The sequence below is a fragment of the Vigna umbellata genome, chromosome 5 (genome assembly GCF_029865625.1).
Source record: "Vigna umbellata cultivar VRB3 chromosome 5, Vumbellata_1.0, whole genome shotgun sequence".
Classification (NCBI taxonomy): domain Eukaryota; kingdom Viridiplantae; phylum Streptophyta; class Magnoliopsida; order Fabales; family Fabaceae; genus Vigna; species Vigna umbellata.
This window is the reverse complement of record NC_142169.1, coordinates 27,183,972-27,203,511: the sequence shown is the minus strand read 5'-3', so window position 1 is coordinate 27,203,511 and position 19,540 is coordinate 27,183,972. Positions and strand designations below refer to the sequence as shown.

At 33.8% G+C, this 19,540-nt stretch overlaps 2 protein-coding genes and 1 non-coding gene across 3 annotated transcripts; 1 reads left to right on the top strand and 2 right to left on the bottom strand.

The window, feature by feature from the left end:
• The first annotated feature begins 1,126 nt into the window (after positions 1-1,126).
• LOC124833446 (protein SODIUM POTASSIUM ROOT DEFECTIVE 2-like) lies at positions 1,127-3,283 on the top strand. The gene is made up of 3 exons (XM_047307933.2): positions 1,127-2,001; positions 2,363-2,438; positions 2,907-3,283. The coding sequence occupies exons 1-3, from the start codon at positions 1,408-1,410 to the stop codon at positions 3,080-3,082; spliced, it is 846 nt and encodes a 281-aa protein (XP_047163889.1). The 5' UTR covers positions 1,127-1,407; the 3' UTR covers positions 3,083-3,283.
• A 5,588-nt stretch (positions 3,284-8,871) lies between these two features.
• LOC124833463 (small nucleolar RNA R16) lies at positions 8,872-8,954 on the bottom strand. The gene has a single exon (XR_007028416.1). It is a non-coding gene; the product is annotated as a small nucleolar RNA R16 (small nucleolar RNA).
• Positions 8,955-11,262: 2,308 nt separating this feature from the next.
• On the bottom strand, positions 11,263-17,757 carry LOC124833453 (uncharacterized). The gene is made up of 5 exons (XM_047307946.2): positions 17,387-17,757; positions 16,895-16,983; positions 14,764-16,686; positions 13,631-13,814; positions 11,263-12,792 (listed from the first exon to the last, which is right to left on the bottom strand). Exons 1-5 carry the CDS (start codon positions 17,400-17,402, stop codon positions 12,173-12,175), a joined length of 2,832 nt encoding a protein of 943 aa, XP_047163902.1. The 5' UTR covers positions 17,403-17,757; the 3' UTR covers positions 11,263-12,172.
• Positions 17,758-19,540: the final 1,783 nt, after the last annotated feature.

Here is a 19,540-nt window from a genome sequence, read left to right as displayed (position 1 = left end):
CAGTTCATGTGTCCCAGCATCAAACGTTCAAGCAGATTTCATGCTTTACTAGTTTCCTTATTGCTTACCAGCATCAATTATCATCAACACTAAACTTGTTTAATTTGGTGTGTTTAGTGTCTCACCGATAGCATTATTATTTCCTTATAAAACACAAATTGTGATCCGAATGAACTTAGCACATGAAACTGTAGCATGTACTCAATGGTTGTGCTGTTTCCTCTGACTAAGTTTTCAATGTTCTATAAAGTGCTTCTGTCAAGTGCATGTTGGTAGGTAAGTAGTGTAGGCCATGCCCAACAAGCCAACACGGCAACAGAGAATTACCCAAATTCACTGTGCTTTAGTTGTTTGTGCCTCCCATTTTTTTATCCATTCCATTCAAGCCACCACATAAAATGGAAATTCATGTCGCTGCAACTTCACGTCATTCCAAAACATGTCTGCACCTCCATGTATGCATATGTTGTTGCACAAAATCATTACTTTAAGAAATAATTATCACGTAGTATTATTATGGGAGCAATGATAATCACAGACATTTAGTCACCCGTGCAAAAAGATACAAAAAGTACTAAGCCTGGAATATATAAATCGGCTAAATACCACATGCACTGATAATGAATCATAGCCATTTTCAAAATTATTTCAATAATCATTTCTTATTAATTGAGGATGCATTGAAATTAAACTTTTATATGTATAAGAATAGATGCATTGAAAGTTTTTTTTTTTCTTTCTGCATAATGAAAGAAACAAAGAGTTAAGGCAATTTCAGTGTACTTATTTTGTGTCATTTTCATTCTTTAAAGCAACAGTAATGTTGGTTGCATGTCATAAAAATCACTGTGTTTCTCTGCCTTTACATAAATTTGATGATTTCCTTTCTACATCTTTGCCCTTTTAAGAGAATGACAAAGCCTCAATTAGTATATAAGATAAGTATTATGGAATGCTTTGAAGAATTTGCACCACTTATTTCTGGATTATGTAAAATATGAAGATGAGATAATTAATATTTGAGAATTATCAGAAACGATACTAAGAATTTTCACATGAGGATAAATTTATAACTTTAGTCATCGTTTATATAGTTTAGTTTTGAAGATGCATGTGTGGTATAGTGTTACAAAAAATATCCAAACGAGTTATGGTATTGGGAAAGTTTAAACATTTCCTTCCTACGTCATTTACTGTTGCTGTTTCCACATATTAAACAAGAAACCAATTCAATTTTGAATTTTCCATGTTTTCTCTTTGCTCTATATCTCAACCTACCAACCATACTTCACTCACTCCCAATTGAAGCTTAAAAGCAGTGAGTAGCAACTTTCCTTCTGGTTCAACCTTCTTCTCTGTCTCTTCATTTGTTACACTGCAGAACCTCTTACCCTTGATCATCGAGATATGAAAGGCATAGATATCTTCTGTGCATCACAGGCCTCAACAGCCATATGTCTTAGCATGGATGAACCCTCTTCCTCCATTTCCAACACTACTCATTTAGGTGGCCGAGCCATTGACCGCCACAACCCCATCATCACAGATCCAAGAAGAACACCCTCCAGAGACTTCATTGTCCCTAGTTCTTCTCCTAAACCTTTGCATGATCATCTCCCCAAGCCTAAGAAAAACTCCATTTCCAAGCCAAGCGGCCAGAAAAAGAAAAATCCGGCAAAGGGTCTTGATCAAAAGAAGAAAAGTAGTGTGGAAAAGTTGACCGAACACATCACAAACAATTACTCTTCAAAACCAATTGATAGTATTCTGAGGAGGAGTTGGGTTAGGCCACCTACTGATTTGATCACCCCTCCTGGTTCTTCAAGATATTTGCTCGGTGACATGCCTTCCTTCCATGGTGGATCATCACTTTATGATCCTGTTTTGGCTTTAACTAACGTTGACAAGGACAAAGCTCAGGTCCTTCATCATGATGAAACCACCCATTCATCTAAACCCTCTTCTAGCTCCTCTCTTCCAAAATCTGCTTCCTCAGACCAGGTTCAATTTTTTTACAAAACTTATATACAATTCCTTAGATGTTGTTTGAACCGTTCTTCCATCAGAATGAAGTCTCGTCTGCATAATCGTTTCAATACAAAATTTATTTGTGTGAATCACTGAGGTGAAACTTCAATCACAGTTGAAGAATAGCACATATTACACTTAAAGTTAGTTTTTCTTATTTTAGTTTTCTCCTTGTGACTCTTGTACTTACACACACATGACCCTAAACACTTACATTTTTCTATCTGAATTATGTGCATATGTTTCGTGTCTACTACTCTTAACCTCTTCTGATAGACTATATACAGCAGATGTATATAAGAAAGCTTTTTCATTTGAATGATTTTTCTTGCAGGTTGTAGTTTTGAGGGTTTCTCTGCACTGCAAAGGTTGTGAAGGGAAGGTGAGGAAACATCTCTCCAGAATGCGAGGTATGAAAATCACTCTCGTAAAATCTTCTCTTTCGAACCATAAATTTAACACGAGGTCACATGCAATTATTAAAATGTTTTGTCACCATTTAGATCAAGTTTCAGAACTAAAGTTCTAAGGCTTGCAGGGTAAGATTGTAATGAAATTAAAGTACAGAGGCCAAGGTGATATTATTAATTTGATGAGAGGTGAAAATACACATATCACTGCTTGAGTTCATGAATAAGAGGGCATGTTTCCTCTTTTAGAAGATTTGACAAACATAAGATGATAACAGTTTCAAACAGTTTTGTAAGTAACTGTATATTCTGATTATTTGACTTAAAAATCTTGTATTTAATGATCAAATTTGATTTCTCCATCTATTCTGACATAATTAGCATAAATTCATTAACGTTGTGATTAATTATGAAAGGGACTTTGTTCTTTGATGGTGTTATTCATGTATTGTTTAATTACACGGACAGGAGTAACATCCTTCAACATAGACTTTGCGGCAAAGAAGGTTACAGTGGTTGGTGATGTGACTCCTTTAAGCGTATTGGCAAGCATATCAAAGGTGAAGAATGCACAATTTTGGCCAGAACCTGCTTCAGTAGTTGGATCCGGTTATGCAGAAACGAAAAAAATAAATTTTATCTGACTCATATTACTATTATTCTGCTTTTTTTTTTTGTTTCAGTTAGAATTTCAAGGTTGGAACTGGTGATCTGGGTAGTAATTTAATCAGTGTAAATACAAATGTAAAAGGTACTGTAACTTTGGGTTTGAAGAGGTATTAGAGTTTATTTGGAAGGAACCTTAATTTTGTTTGGTCTAATTTCTCTTGAAAAGTTTTACTATACTGCCATTTGTGCAAATATTTTCCTCTTTTCTTTTGTTGGCGGTATTTGGCTTTTTACCTGCGATATGAAAGAATGTGTTAGGGAAATCATCGGCATCCATAAAGCAATAAAATGATTTCTGTAACTTTTTCCAGTGTTTATAATATGGGGTTATGCGCAGGTTATCGAGAATCTTTGTCTTTTTCATAAACGAATGTGATGACAGGAATGATAGCTGTTTTGTGAGAGAGAAAAAACTTGATAATAAATCATGTCACTAATTTAATAAGGATATTATGAGTGTCGGATAAAAAAACATCAATAAAATCTTGAAATTTGTAGTCTTATAACCACATTTTGGCTGCATGTTTTATATAGATGTGCTTTAGAATGGCTCTTGTTTTAGTGAATTGGAAGCCTTTTGAGCATATATTCGCAAAAATCAAGAAGGAAAAAAAAGGAAGCAATTCCTGTTTCTGCGTTTGGGCTGAATGCATTTCTACCAGTTTATGCGAAAATCAAGAATATTTTTACACGTTGGTTTTGCAAGCAACGTTGCATGAGAAGCAGAAAAAATCCATTTATGGGGAAATATGTTAGCTTATTTTGAGAATTTTCAGTTCCATTTACGTGTTCCGGAACAAAATTCCTTTTGGAGTTCGGCACTCCATGACCGAATTTTGGAAAAAATAAAGCTGGTTGAGAAAATAATTAGTTTGGATTTTTTTTTTTTAAAAAAATCTATTTGCAAAAGAGATTCGAGGAAGAATAGAGGAGGAAAATAATAAAAATTTCAAATTAATGTATTGTAGGAAAATATTTATTTAAAAATATCAATTCAATTTTTTAAAAATAAATTTTAATTGGTTCTGACAAAAGAGAGAAATTAAACAATTATGTGAGGGGAAATATAATTTAGTTTTTGTAAAAAATAAAAATTTAAAATTTAAAAATATAAATAATATCTTTCTTTTTTCAATTTAAAATTTACAAATATTTATTTTTTTCTATCTAAACAAATTATCTTGCACTTTACATATTCTTTTTACTTTATTTCCTCTCTCAAATCAATTAAATTTATTATCCACAGACTTAATTCATTCTTTTGAATAAACTTTTATATTTGGGATTGCATTATCTAACATCCATTTAATTATTTTTTTTGACAAATTATATAAATAATAAGATTTTTTTTATTTTCAATTTTTAATTTGATTTACATCTTAAAGTTGTGATCGGTGATTAAGATCACCTATATTCAATCTACAACTTTAAAGTGTAAGTAAGTGATTAAGATTACAACAATTTGATCTATAACTTTTTAAGTTGTGATGATGTGATAGATTATCAAATCATATGGCCTGCAATAATATAGTTACTTTTTCTTATCCTTTTGAGTGTCATGTTGGCTAAATGAATGATAACAGTCATCTCTTTATTTATACCTCTTAGAAAAAATGATTAACAATATTCCATGGTAAATGTTATTCAGATAACTTCTCCACAAAGTGATTCTAATTAATATGCCTCATTACCCAAAACTTTCCTACTCAATAAAAAATTTTCATCTTAACAATAATTAGTTGAATCATCAAATTTGTTTTACTTCATTTATTATGTATATTTCTTTCATCTTTCTCTCCTAGTTGTCCTCATTTTTTAAAAAAGTATCCTATTAATAAATATAATGAATTTAAACAACAAAGAAGATAAAAGAAATTTGATGATTCATTAATTTATCGTCAAGATATCCAAAATTTTATTAAGTGAAGTCTTAGGGAGGGAGACTTATTAGTTAGAATGGTAGAGAAGTCATCCAAATAACTTTTAACATGGAATATTGCTAATCTTTTTATAGTGTTTTTTTTTCTTTTGGGCTTTTTATGAGGCATAAATAAAGAAAGGAATGTTATCAATTTGACCACCATGATAATGAAAGGATTCAAGAAAACCAATCATATTATTGTAGATCATACAATTTGGTGATCTCAATCATCCAATTACAACTTAAAGAAAGTTATAGATCTAATGATCGTGAGCTTAATAATCCAATTACAACTTAAGGTTGTAGATCGAATAACCGATGGTCGTAATCATCTTATCACAACATAAAGGTGTGAATTGAATGAATGATGATTTTAATTACTCAATCATATCTTAAAGTTATAAATCAAATGACTCATCATCTTAATCATCTGATCACAATGCAAGTTGATTATTAAATTAGTGGCATTCTTAATCATTCGATCACAATACAAGTTGATGATTGAATTACTAGTGATATTAATCATAAAATAACAACACAGTTATCGAATTTTCAACAATTTTATTCGTCCTTCATAATACAAGTCATTGATGGAATTTACTTAGAGACAAAATGTTGGAAAACAAATTTCATGGTGAGCCTCTCAATTCAAAAATATGAGATTGGGAGATTGAGTAATATTATGGCTAAAGTTTAATCTTATAACCCTAAGAGATATGTCTCCATCCAATTGATTATATATTCATGTGTTAGTATTGTATATTTGATGAACAAATTATGATATTATCATTAAGACATTTAAATTACTTTTAATGATAATAAAAGAATTATTTTAATAATAAATATAATAAATCTAAGAAAAATTTATTTTTTCATAATAATTCTTTAAATAAGGATGATAATGAAAAGAAGAAGGAGCATATTCAATGCTCTAGCTTATATTTTTGTGCTAGAACATGAATAATGGATAGTACTAGGTGGAAAAATAAAGTTGAAAACAATTCAATTGCATTTATTTTAGAAGGGTCTATTTTGCACATAAAATTCTTTGATTGTCACATTAAGCCTTAAAGACAGTGTCCATATGTTTACTAAACACAAATATTTATGGATGTTTGACCAAACCAAAGCTGGCAGTACCAAAATTAATAGAAATTTAAAAAATCACAACAATTCAGTATATAATTTGATGAGATTGGTGATGGGCATTTTCTTCAAGGCTTTTGCCTTACTTAAGTACTTGGTAGTTTCTTTGTTACACTTTCATGGGGCATATAATTTGAATCTAATTATAAAATTTTGGTTTAAACCCTCCCTTGGTCCTCAAGTTTGTATGGAAATCTCAGTTTGGACATCATCTTTTTTTCTGTCTCAATTGGATCATATTTTTTGTAAAAATGAGCACATTGTACCATAACCGTTAAGTGGTGTGAGACGGCGTTAAATTGATGTGAGCTGGATTTTTTCATTTACTGACGTGGCATTGTGCACTAAAATTGAAAGGCCACGTGGTGATGTTTTGACTAAAACCAGATCTTCTCCTCCCTCCCCCTCTGCTTCCTTCCATCGGCGCCACCCACCAAAGCCTCTACTTGAATCAAAGTCAAACAGATCGAAATCATTCACATGCCAGAGAGGGATTAGAGAGTACCAAAAAAATTGCCAAGTTAGAATTAGAATGTCAGAGGCTGCGGCTTCTGGTCCGGAAACGGTTACCAGGTCCTGCTGCCCTGGCAAAAATGAAAAATGAAGTTGAAATGTTGGGACGGGATTCATTTGAAATAAGGAGGAGCAAATTGAGCACCAACAGTTTACTGGTTGAATCTTCAGTTGACACTTCTCCTGAGACTCCCATTACAAAAATCAATACTTTGATAGAGCAGTTATGTGCTGTGGAAGAAGAAAACAAGGTTTTAAAAGAATCCCTAAATAGGAAATTGAATGAGCTTCAATTCTCGAGAGTAATGCTTACTCGAACAGCTTCCAAACTTTTGCATCTTGAGTCGCAGATTGAAGATTTACATAAAGGGCATTTAAGTGTACAACATCATATAAGTAACGTTGCATCATATAAGCTTCCAATGTCTGATCACATTTCAGACCTCTCAAAGTCAAAGAGGGATATCCCTCTCCTCATTCCGAATCTCAAGTTCCTTCTCAAGCACACGAACCTCATATGTCAGAGAGGGATATCTTTTCCTACAAGAATCTAGGAATGCCAACTTGCTACATGGTCCGTGTTTTCCAGTGGTCTGCGATTGTGTTGTAGATGGTGGGTGGCGCCGATAGAAGGAAGCAGAGGAGGAAGGAGGAGAAGATCTGGTTCTAGTCAAAACATCACCACGTGACCTTTCAATTTTAGTGCACAATGCCACGTCAGTAAATGAAAAAATCCAGCTCACATCAATTTTAACGCCGTCTCACACCACTTAACGGTTATGGTACAATGTGCTCATTTTTACAAAAAATATGATCCAATTGAGACAGAAAAAAAGATGATGACCAAACTGAGATTTCCATACAAACTTGAGGACCAAGTGAGGGTTTAAACCTAAAATTTTTATAGCAATTCTTGATTCATAAAAGCTATATATTTTTATATATAATGATAAACCTTATGTATTTCATATATAATTCAACATGAACCGTCATTTTATAAGCAATTAACACATTATTTTATCATAGAGTGATTTGAATCTAATTTAATTTTAATAACCGCTTCTCATGTAAATTCCACTCACTATTCCAACATTAAAGAGAGCAAATGAATATGCTAAAATTCATTCCTAACAAATAATCATATTGAAATAACTTTTACATAACAAATATCACTTTTCAGGTTTTGCATCTTAGTCATCGATATCGATATAAAACAAAAGTAACACCAAACTATCTTTACAAGTACTGAAGAAAGAAAACTAAATTCAATCTCAACAGTTATATATAATAACTAATATACTAAATAAAACTCACCGAAATTGAAGAATCGTTTCGCAAATTGTATGAAATTTTCAAGAAAAAAGAGAATTTTTGAGCTAATTATATTTCAACTATATGAAATTCTAAACATCAATCACTCTGAACATAGTTATCCTCAGACTGCTAGCTGAGCTTTTAACTGAATTTTAAGTTATGTATTAAAAGTGCTCATTACGTCCAAAAAATCGTTTCAATCGAGTGCTCACTCGAACGAGAATTATGTATTCAAGGTTTAATCCATATAATTTTAAAAAGTAAGATAAGATGTATTATAAAATACATAACAGAAGTACTTTATATTTAAGTTGAGAGAAATTAAATCATTTTAAAGCAAACAAATGCTAAAAATACCCAAAATCAATAAAATGTATGAATTTTGCAGGAAGAATGACTTGGGTACCGGTCAGAGCCTGGTTATACTACTATTAGGAACGAATTTGATTGACGAAAAATCAATAAAGAAATTTACGGATTTTCCACAAACTTCAAATGCATGACCTATAATATTAAAGATGAGAAGCCTAACAGAAAAATTGATTGGAAAAATTAAAAAAAAAACAATACAACCTAAAACTCTGTATAAGAAGGACGAAAGTTTGCTCAAAGCTGTTCAATAAAAAAAAATACAGTAATAAAAGGCCAAACAAAAATGGTGTATAGAGATGTGCATTCTGATCAGAGAGAGCATACACAGTCATCGAAATATCTCGTATTTGCAGACGTATATGAGCAACTCATCATACCAGAATATATACACCTCAACATAACACTCAAAAGAAAATCTCAAATCAAACCAATCTATACTTACATAAAACAAATAATCCAATCTGACTAAAATTAATATGATGCAACATAGAAAAAATGTTAGGCATCAGATAATAAGCGGAGTTGAAATCCACACAGTAATTTCAGTGTGTAGGATAAGATTTTTTTCATCACTTGCCAAATCAGAGAAGTACGGAGGATGACTATGACCACAACATACAAACGCTTTTGATAGAAAAATAAGAAGAAAAGGAGTTAAACGGCGTAGATCATGCCGCTCGTGAAAGATTGCGCAAAACCCTAATCGACAGTGAGATGAAGAAGACGTTGCATTGCTTTGTATTTATACCTCTGAAGGTAATAATTTTACATCATGTCCCGAAGCATACGTGGGCTTGAAGATCTAACTACATTTAGCCCACATTACTGATTTCTTACAGCACCTCCATAATTTCTTTCTTTCTGCACTTAATATATTTTAAAATTTCAATTTTATCCTGTTTTATTTTGAGTTTCGGAATATACAATCTGAAAATATATTTAGATTGTATGATCCAAAATAGGGATATTAAAAGCTAAGAAAAACATTTCAACTTGTTGGGCTAGCCTATAAATTGTAAATCGTTTTGTTAAAAAAAAACATGTTTTATGCTAAATTCAAACTCTTTGATTTTCATTTTTAGACTCTTATCTCACCTCTCGTACTCTCATCTCACATTCACTGGTAATTTCCTCCTACTTCAAGAAGTTCATCTTGTCAATGACCTCATTCACTAAACCACCACCATGAGTGCATACACGAGCCAACACCACTATAATAGAATTTAGTAAATCTGGTAACATCATTTTCTAAATTAATGGATCAGTCCTTTAGCAAACCTATTGGAAATGTTGATGTCCATGACAAAGAGAATGATGTAACCCATAATGAGGTTGAAGATGATATTGATAATGAAAGTGTTCAACTTAATAAAAAAAAGGATAAGTCAACTTCTGATTCCTAGAAACACTTTACTAGGATTGGGGTTAGTGATGATGGAAAAGAGAGGATAAGGTTTAACGGCTGTAATAAAAAATGCACAACTAGTAGCAAAAAACATGACACTTCTCATTTGAGGCATCACATTGAAAAATGTAGTAAAAGTAAATGTGAAAATGTGAGGCAAAAGACAGTGGTCAAACAAAGAAAATTGAAAGAAAAAAAAATCAAATGATTTTCCATGAGATATGTGTCAATTTAATTATTCCACATTTATGTGAGATCTCTGCCAATTTAATTTAACTTCCCCTGTTTTAAAGTGTAAGCATAATTATTTTTCAGCATCATCCTTAACTCCTTCAATCAAGCAAACCACTTTTGATCTAAGCTATTTACTTTATTGCCATTTAATTATTATTATTATTATACATATAAATTAAACTTTGTTTTAGCTTTCTATGTTAGGAAATAAAAAATGCAAGTTTCATGCTATTGCTAAAATGAGAATGAATCAACTTAATATATACTTGGATGAACCAACATTACATATTCATATCACTAGACGTATGAATGTTCTTGAATGTTGAAAGAATGGTGGAAGAGTAATGATTTTCTAAACTTGTTAGCCATTATTAGAGACTTGCCAAGTATCTCAATTATTTGTACTTTTAACTAGAAGCATGAGTTTGCATGAGTTTCATGATAATGGTGGTAACTTCTCTAATTTAAATTTTATTTTATTTTTCATAAATAACCCAACTTTTATTTTTCAATTCCATTCCATGTGATATTATTAAAGATGACAACGAAGCTGACAAAGACGGAAGAGTGGAGAGAACTTGTTCTAAAAGTGCATCTAACAACCTGAGAATGAACATGATGAAGATTGAGATTGTATTGTTTTGAACTAATATTATTGATGGCTATATGATTTTATGTTTATTAGTGTTCATACATTCTAGATTTCTTTTTCATATTCGTAGAATGTTGTTTACATGAGATTGTATTTGGACTATTTGTTTTTCACTCATTGTTAGGAGGAATTGGCAAATCTATCTATTGTGATTAGACACAGATTGTATCTATTAGATACACGTAGATATATTTTTTAGCCAACATCCTAGCTTTGAGGGTTGCAAACTAGACTTGCATTTATAGAAAAAAAAATCTTAAACTAGGTCTCATCAGTAAAAATAAAAAAAAATTGGCTGATCAACCCACCAACTCGCGCTGCTGCATGATGAGTTTTGCATTAACTGACCCATTTTTGCCATCTCTAATCCAAAATATAAATTTTATATTTTAAATTATACAAATTGAAATAAAAAATAAAAAATACATTCCGAGTTAGGTAATTTAGAATACAAAATAAAAAAAAACAATTTGTAGAATTTAAAAAATACCTTTTATTATTAAATTACATATTACATAATTCGAAATTTAATTTTTATATTCCAAACTAAAAAATCCGAAAAAAAAGCATTTTGAATCATATAATCTGTAATACAAAATGAAAAAGACATTTACAATCCAAAATACAGTGTGGGTGATCTTGCTTTTTGCGGTTCTTTCAATTGCAATGTGGATCATCTTCTGGTTTTCAATTTCATGGTTGTCGCGGTGGCTTTTGCTGAGGAAGAAGGAGGTGGGATCATGGATTCATCAACGGTGCATAGATTAGAAGTGAGAAACCCATTGTTTCTTCACATTTTGCAAGATCAAGGTAGAAGAACAATCCCAATGTTGGGTGAACGGAGGGGTGCACACGAAGAGATGATGGGAAGAAGATAACGGTGAAATGATCTTTGCACTTGACCTATGGAGGTGCTGGAAGAAACTATTGAGGTCGAGGAAGAAGCACCCTCCACATGATAGTGCCCAAATACATGGGCTTAAACAGATCCATGTCAGTACTCTTATGTTCATCAGAACAAAGTATTGGCCCAAACAATAATTTTCAATCTACTAACTGTTCACGAATAACTACACCATAGATATTTTATTAACCTATATACAAGGAAAGATGCACTGATGACATTAACGTCAATCTATAGCATAAGAGACCCATGAGAGAGATCCAATGTCCGATTGGCTTTTTCCAAGTGTGAAAATAACAAGGCACGAAGAGAAAGAGACTGAATGCTAGTGTTGAAATATTGGCGAGCGCTACAGGGTGGATGGTTTTACAATTGACAAGAGTGGAGGCAAAACCTTTACCCCTATTGTTTAAAGGTTGACACTTTCATTTTATTAAATGCAAATTGGAAGTCACTATAACAAGCTTACTCCATTTTCTGCAGAATGATTTGCGAGCTCATTTTCTGTCTGACACTTTTTATTCATTTTGCGAAATTACCATTTTACTACTTGATTCATGTATTACGAAACATCCTAGAGCAAAAATGTCCAGGCGCAAAATGCCTATGTAACAGCTATCTCTGCCACTAGATCATCAAGTAGCAACCTCTCAACTTTGCTACCTATTCCATCAATGTCATCTCTTAAGTTCAACCACTGCAATTCACTAACCAACACCTTCCCCAGTGTCGTATCCTTTACTTTTCCCTGACTCCACAGCATCTTGTACAAAGATTCTTGGAGTCCACTTTTAATCAATTTCGAACTAGAGCAAAGATTTGTGGCTCTCGAAGGGATTACCCATGGTTGTGCACTAACGAATTGCTCGTATATGTCGATAATTCCCCAATTGATACGATCAAAAAGCAATCTCCTTTCGGACCGTGGGCAAGTACTCCAATCAGAGTACTTCTTTTCAAGCTCATCAAACACCGAAAGACTAACAGGGCATTCAAGAGAATGCCAAACTTCCAAAAATGCATCAGGCAAAGCTCTATCAATTCCAGATTCAGACAAGACATCAATCATGTAGGAAGACTCCCAGCTATCTCCATTAAGTAATCCGTTGTCTTCTGAAATTCCTGTGTATGCTTCCCCACCATCTTCATCACTTTGAATTAGCACGGATCCTTCCACAAATTCTTCAGATTCTAGCTTCAGCAACTGAAGTTGCATTCGAAGCCCTGTATACAAGAAACACATGAAACCAAGGAATCCGAAAAGGGGAAAAACATCAAAGACAAATATGTTTAGGAGGACACCAAATCAATCGCTAATCATTTCTTCTGTTAAGCTCAACAAGGTAATTGGAAAAAGCTTGAAGCCAAGCATGGATGCAAGTATGAGGGACAAATTCATTCATGTTCATCATTTATCATTTCAACCCATCTGAAATTTTAATTCACATTATGCAAAACAGGAAATGAGGCAATTATGATGTCAAATTAGAGTCTCGCCCAAAATCTATTAGTTAATTGCAGCTAGGAAGTCAGAATGCATAAAAATATACTGGTATACCATCAATTCCAATTTTAATTAGTTAAATGATAAATTAAAGGGCGCTAATGCCATCGCATGGGAAAAAAATACAATCACAAAATCTTCTTATTTAATTTTATAAAAGATGCCATGCCAAATATTAAGTTCACTTAAACTAGAACCGAATTAGGACATGCATGAAACTACATATGGTCTCCTGTTTCTTCATTGACCAAGTGCAATGCAAATCACAAAGGCAAAGCACAAAAAAATCTTTTCAGTTAACTGTTTAATCTCTCAAGGTTCAATCAATTAGCAAGAGCTCATCCTATTTATTTCTTGATTACATTGCGGATAAAGTGTATGTACAAAAAACCATCATACTAACTACTCCTGTAACTAGTACAGAAAAATGTGAAGGAATACCTGACAACTAGGGCCAAGGGAGTAAAAGGGAATAAATCAGGAACTATACAAAGGATGGAATGAGGAAACTAAACATTGACTATATACAGTAATCCAAGTAAATGTCTGAGGGAGTACCTTGTATGTCAACACTGAGACTTTCAAAACACTCGGAACACGATGACAGATCATCAGTAAAAGAAGGTTCTAGCACTGAGACTGGACTGGGTTGATCCGCATCTTTACAGCATGAAGATTCAAGTCCAGATACAGGTGTTTGTAAGGGGACAGAATTTTTAGCGGAAGACCCAACTGATAACTCCTGAAATATTTCAAAATGTCAAGCAAGATTAACATACTTAATGAACTTTAAAAGTTTGTTTAACAATTACTGGCCTAATTAATTGGACATGCTGAGACAAAAGAACCACTCTCTCACATAAGCTAATGTCTTTGAAGTTTACCCACTAGACTATTACAGCATCTAAACAGTTTTGCAAAGACTAATAGTTTCTGAGTAGATTTAGATGTTTTCAAAACTCTATGCATTTCATTTAAGCACCAAAAGTGTATGAATAACCGTGAAAATCTACTGAAAATATGAATAACTCCAAAAGAATGGCAGATGGAAGAACTAAGAGAATGGATACGAAAGGAATTTTCCACAAATACACATAGAGAAGGATTAACCAAACTATGTAAACTAATGTAAAATAGCTGTCAAAAAGCTGTCCTTTATTCACTTCCACCGAATTACAAAGACATCTCATGTGACCCCATCCTGTTTTCAGCAATGCTCATAGCCAGTTTCAAGTCAATTAGAACATGAGGCTTTCGGTTGATAAGAGCCTTGGAAGAACCATACCACAAAAACTAGCTGTTACAGTTGGACAGCCTAAGGCCTTACAAACCCCGCACCATTATTCCATACTTCTAACGTAAGACTCAAGTCTCAACCTAGCAAATGGATCAAAAGGATTTCTCCAATTTGATTATAATCTGTGACAAGTGAATTAATTGATTACTTAATTTAACGTGATACAATATCAATGTCAACTGAGGGAGACAGGTAAGTGTTTTACTGTTTACTGTAAGTTGACCTGTCGAGTAAAACAATTATGATTATGATATGGCATTCATACATGTCAATAAGCATATAATCAGGATGCCAATGAAAATGCTAAAAGCTTAAACAGCAGCATTAATTGTCTTTCAAAACTGCATCAGTGTCACCTTTGAGTAAAATAAAATAACTTCAGATCAAGAAGCACCTTAATATAAGATTCAGATGAAACAACTGCATTTTCATCTGCCACATTCACAACAGCTTCAGTAACTGCAATAGTTTCTCCATCGATATCAGCTAATGATCCAGCGGCAACCGTTTCGTGCTTCGGCAAATCCTCTTCAAGATTAAGCCTCACTTTATTTTGAATTGTATTCAAGTCTGGGGATGACTCATTGCCTTCTAGATTTGATGGATGAGGACACCGATACTTCTTGCTTTTTAGGTTTCTCGTATTCATACACTGTCTCTGATCAAGACATTTCACCACTTTCTTCCTTTCCCGTTTACAGGCTACCTTTGGCATCATAAATCGATCATCGTGAAGAGCTTCATGGTACAAAATTGTTCTAGGACTTCCGAAAGAAGTAGTAGATGAGGCAGGAAGAGATTTAGACCTTGGTAAACTTCCAATACATCCATCCTTCCATCCATCCCTACTGCTAATACCCAATGGTTCAACCCACCCAGCAGGTTTACCATTGCTAGAAAGTTTATCACGTAAACCCCCACTAGAGCTGCTGTCAAAATTAGCTGTTTTAGTTTCCTTATCAGGGGTCGCAAGCATTTCAGCTAGAGTACCACTCCTGGATACAGAATGACCCTGCTGAGACTTGAGTGACATTTTCCACCTCTCTGATAATCTCTTCTTTGCCTCTTTACTCACAAATGATTCACTAAAACATGATGATGGGCTGATAGTATTACTTACGTAAAATGAGTTTCCCAAGGTTGCAGGTGTCACCTCTGATTCCTCAAGAGATTCATTCCCAGAAAAACTACATGAGCCATTGTCCCACGTATTTCCTCTAAATCTAGAAGTTGATAATAACATGGAGCCATTACTCAAATTATTTTTCATTTGGCTTGTGATTTCCTTTGCAATTTCTCTTGATTCCAAAGAATTTTGCCTTGAATGCCAGGCATTATCAGGCAAATTTATCCTTTGATTCACTTCAGCGTCCCTAAATCTGCTATCTGAAAATTTAGGATACTTTCCATAATCCAACAGAGAAGTATGTGAAGAACAAGGTGGTGAACCAATTTTGGTAGCTTTCTGCACTTTTCCAAGATTAGGTTTTAGGATAACAATCCTTGTTGGGACTGCATCAGGCTCACCTCTTCCCCGAAACTGAAGCTTTGATGATTTTGGCGAACTATGAGTATCTTGTTTTCTGATTACATGGGAAGAATAACCATCACGATGCTTCTGATGAGATCTATTGTAATTCAACCCTTTTATCTCCCTACCCGGCTTCGGGCTTAAGTCACCATGTTCATAGCTTTCTATATCTGATGATTTGGTACCTTTGATGTGATCAAAATGTGATTCGAAAGGGGAACCTTGCAGATCATCTAGATGCCTTTTAAACAAAGAATCTGGCCGCTTAAAGTATTTTTGCAAAAGATCATTGTTAGAGTCTAGAATCTCGAGTGTATCATGGGAATCCTGGGAAGACGGTAAATCCTGATAAGTTGCACGGAGTTTGGCATCCATGAATTTCTGTTCAACAAATGACATTTCATCATCAGTGATCTTCAACTTTGCAGACCCCTGGGACGAATACCTACAACCCTCTATGTTTGAGATCTCTGAGACCTCAAACACATCCTTAAACTCTTGCTGATTCTTTGAATATCTTCCAGATGTTCGACTGCCGTATAGTTTACCACTGCTTCGAGTTTTCGCTGCCGGTGTTGTCCCTTTCACATTATTTTCTGGCACATGCTTGTGATGCTTATTAGCAGGCAATTGCAACGGAAGTCCATCAAGACCCATTAATCTGCCTATGACACCGGGAGCTCTTCTTTTGGGTTCAGTTTCTCGGGACAGTTCTTCAGCTAATAGCTTCTTCATGGGAGTTCCAAACGGTTGCTTCGAGGACCCGAACCCCAATTGAAATGATCCCTGAAAAAATCAATGCATTTTCTCACGATAGTCAATTTCTCTGATTACGCACCCCCCAACCACACATAAGGTGTACGTAATGCAATGTGTTAATTCGAACATAATAGTGCGTTCAATTAAGAAATTATGGTTCATGACTCCGAAATGCAGCTAAGTAAATCGTAACCAAGCGTCTAGATATGAAAGCTGAAAGAAATAGAAAGCTCACTGAATCTTCATCCGCAACCCCATCACTGCAAGAACCAGAATCAGAGGGAAAACTCTGGAGTTTTCTACGTCGATGAACCTGCTTGCTTCCTGAAAACGAATTAAACAACAAAATTAGGACGGAAGATTCAAGAGCGCGTACGACAAAGGGTTTAATTAAGAATGAGATTACTAAAATTCTTCAAAAATACTAAAAGGAGACACACACTACTTGTCAGGAATCTATGGTAAAAGTAGTAATTGAAAGAGTATGAGAAGAAACGCCTCCCACTCAATCATGCATGAGATAAAGAGAATGAAAGGAAACGCTTTGGAAATAATTTTCAAAGGCGAAGCAGCGTAAGTAACAAGACATCACAACAACACAAGAAATTCATGATGAAAACAGAACAGCATTATTACGCCTACAGCACTAAGGAAAAGCTAAAAAGCAGATCAAAAGCTCATACACAAAAAAAAAACAAGAGAGTTAAGAAGGAACTTGATCCACCACCTTTAGGTCTCTGCATTTGAAAACACTGAATCGTTCAAGAAGCAGGAGAGTCCGAGAGAGAATGTGATTCGAAAATAAACGTGAAATGGAAGAAATAGTTTGCCAAATGATAACAAACCCTAGGATGTCATGCTCAGGATACCAAAAACAGAACGAAAAAAAAAAAGACGAAGCAAGAGCACAGTAAAAAAAAAAACGTGAAGAAGCACAGATCTTGAATTGTGCGAGGTGATTGATTTTAGTTAATAAGCCAAAACCGAAACAGTGTGAGAGAAAACGTGAAGAGAGAGACAGAGAGAGGTGTGATGGGAATGCGATGGGATAGTGTTCATTTTTTGAAGTTTCAATTCAAATACCGATACACTGACACCGGAGGCCTCACCCTCAGCGCGGGGAACTACTAAGAGTAGAATAGGAGTGTCATGCTCCGTCCATGCTACACGACACGTGGTCATCTCTGCTTTCGCCACGTAGGCTCCCAAAGCCTTCACATTTGCCGCTTGGTAAATTTTTAGATGAATTTAACACTGCCCAGCTCAATGGATTATACTGAACCAATTATTATTATTTTCCTGAAATTGAAGGTGGTTTTGTTCTTTGGAAAAATCGTTTTTAGCAAAAAAAAAAATTGGATTTTAAAGACATTTCTGGTGCCAAAATCTCGTGTGTATTGTGAATTCTAGGTACTTTTTTCTTTTTTTCACTTGTTTGTAAATATTTCTAAAAAGATGTAACATTCTAAGTTTTTATCTTATTACATAGCGGTGTGACATTAAATTTTGTCACTTCAATGTTTGACCAGAAAATTTCCATTTGTGTGCCTACAAAGCAAACTATAATAATTGTAAAATTTATTATGACACGCGATTTTACTTGATAAATAGGGCAACTCATGAGGAACATTGCCTCTCCACAATGTCATTGACGGTCAAACACAAGCCATAATTGTGTGTGTATAAATTTCTCGATTCAAATCCCCTCTTACCACAAATATAAAAGTTGTGAAGATTTTTTAGGAGAAACACAATAAAATAAGCTTTATGTGCAATAATAATCTATTGCTTATAAGTGTCATTGACATTAATAGTGTATATTTGTGTGTAATGTTGGAGGGACAATAAACAAGTAGGAGATAGGGAGCATATAGACGTGATGATCGATGAATCGATGAATATTTGAATTCTAGACAGACAAGTCAAAAAGGCAAACAAGTGCATGCTTCTACTACACCTTTATTCTTTTGCTTTTTTTTTTTCTCTTCATTTAATTTACTTTTTAAGAGTGATTGGAGTGTCGGTAAAATATTATGATCAATCATTACGCTAAAGTACCATAAGCATGTTTGATACAAATCAAGCAGAAACCATAAAACCATTTCTTAGGGCTAGTCCTATTAAGAGACACATATTTCAATGTATAACATTTGAACAAAATCCATAGCCAAACTAATGGAGAAAATCTAAGTTCAAAGTGCGAGGAAGTAGCCCACGTTGTTTCGTAAATTCATATTTTGATGGTTTCAGTGTCGTCCCTATCAGAAGGAAAAGACACGACAACAAAAGATGGTCGTTCCTTAAATAACTATAGAGTGAAACATTTTTACCTTTATTTCACATCCATTAGAAAAACATTGATAAAAAATAAAGAAAAATATTGTTTGAAAAGGTTAAAGAATAAAGTTATGCGGCAGTGCTATGATTGCGGAGCTTCTAGAATAAAATGGTTTTCGTTGAAACATATACAGTTTATAAGCATCCATTACTTCGTAAAATCTTTTTTTTTATCATTTCAATTAATTTTTTCTCACAAGATTATTTTACAGCAATAGGAAAAGCTAAAACAAATAAAAGCTTAAAGCAAGTTGGTTAAATAAAGTTATGTAGGACCAGACAATTATGACATTTGAATGAGTAAGAAACTTTTGACGACATATGATCTAAATCGGTAGGTACTGCAATTAAACTTGGACGTTTGCCCATGAGTCATGACACCGAATCAGCAATATTGAAAACTTTAGCCCACATATATCTCTTAATCAGCTCCATAAAGCGTAAATTATGAAATAAATGGATAAAATAGCAATAACGAGGCTTTCAACAAGTATTCACTTTTCATTATAATATTATTGAAAGTAGCACGTCAATCAGAGACAGT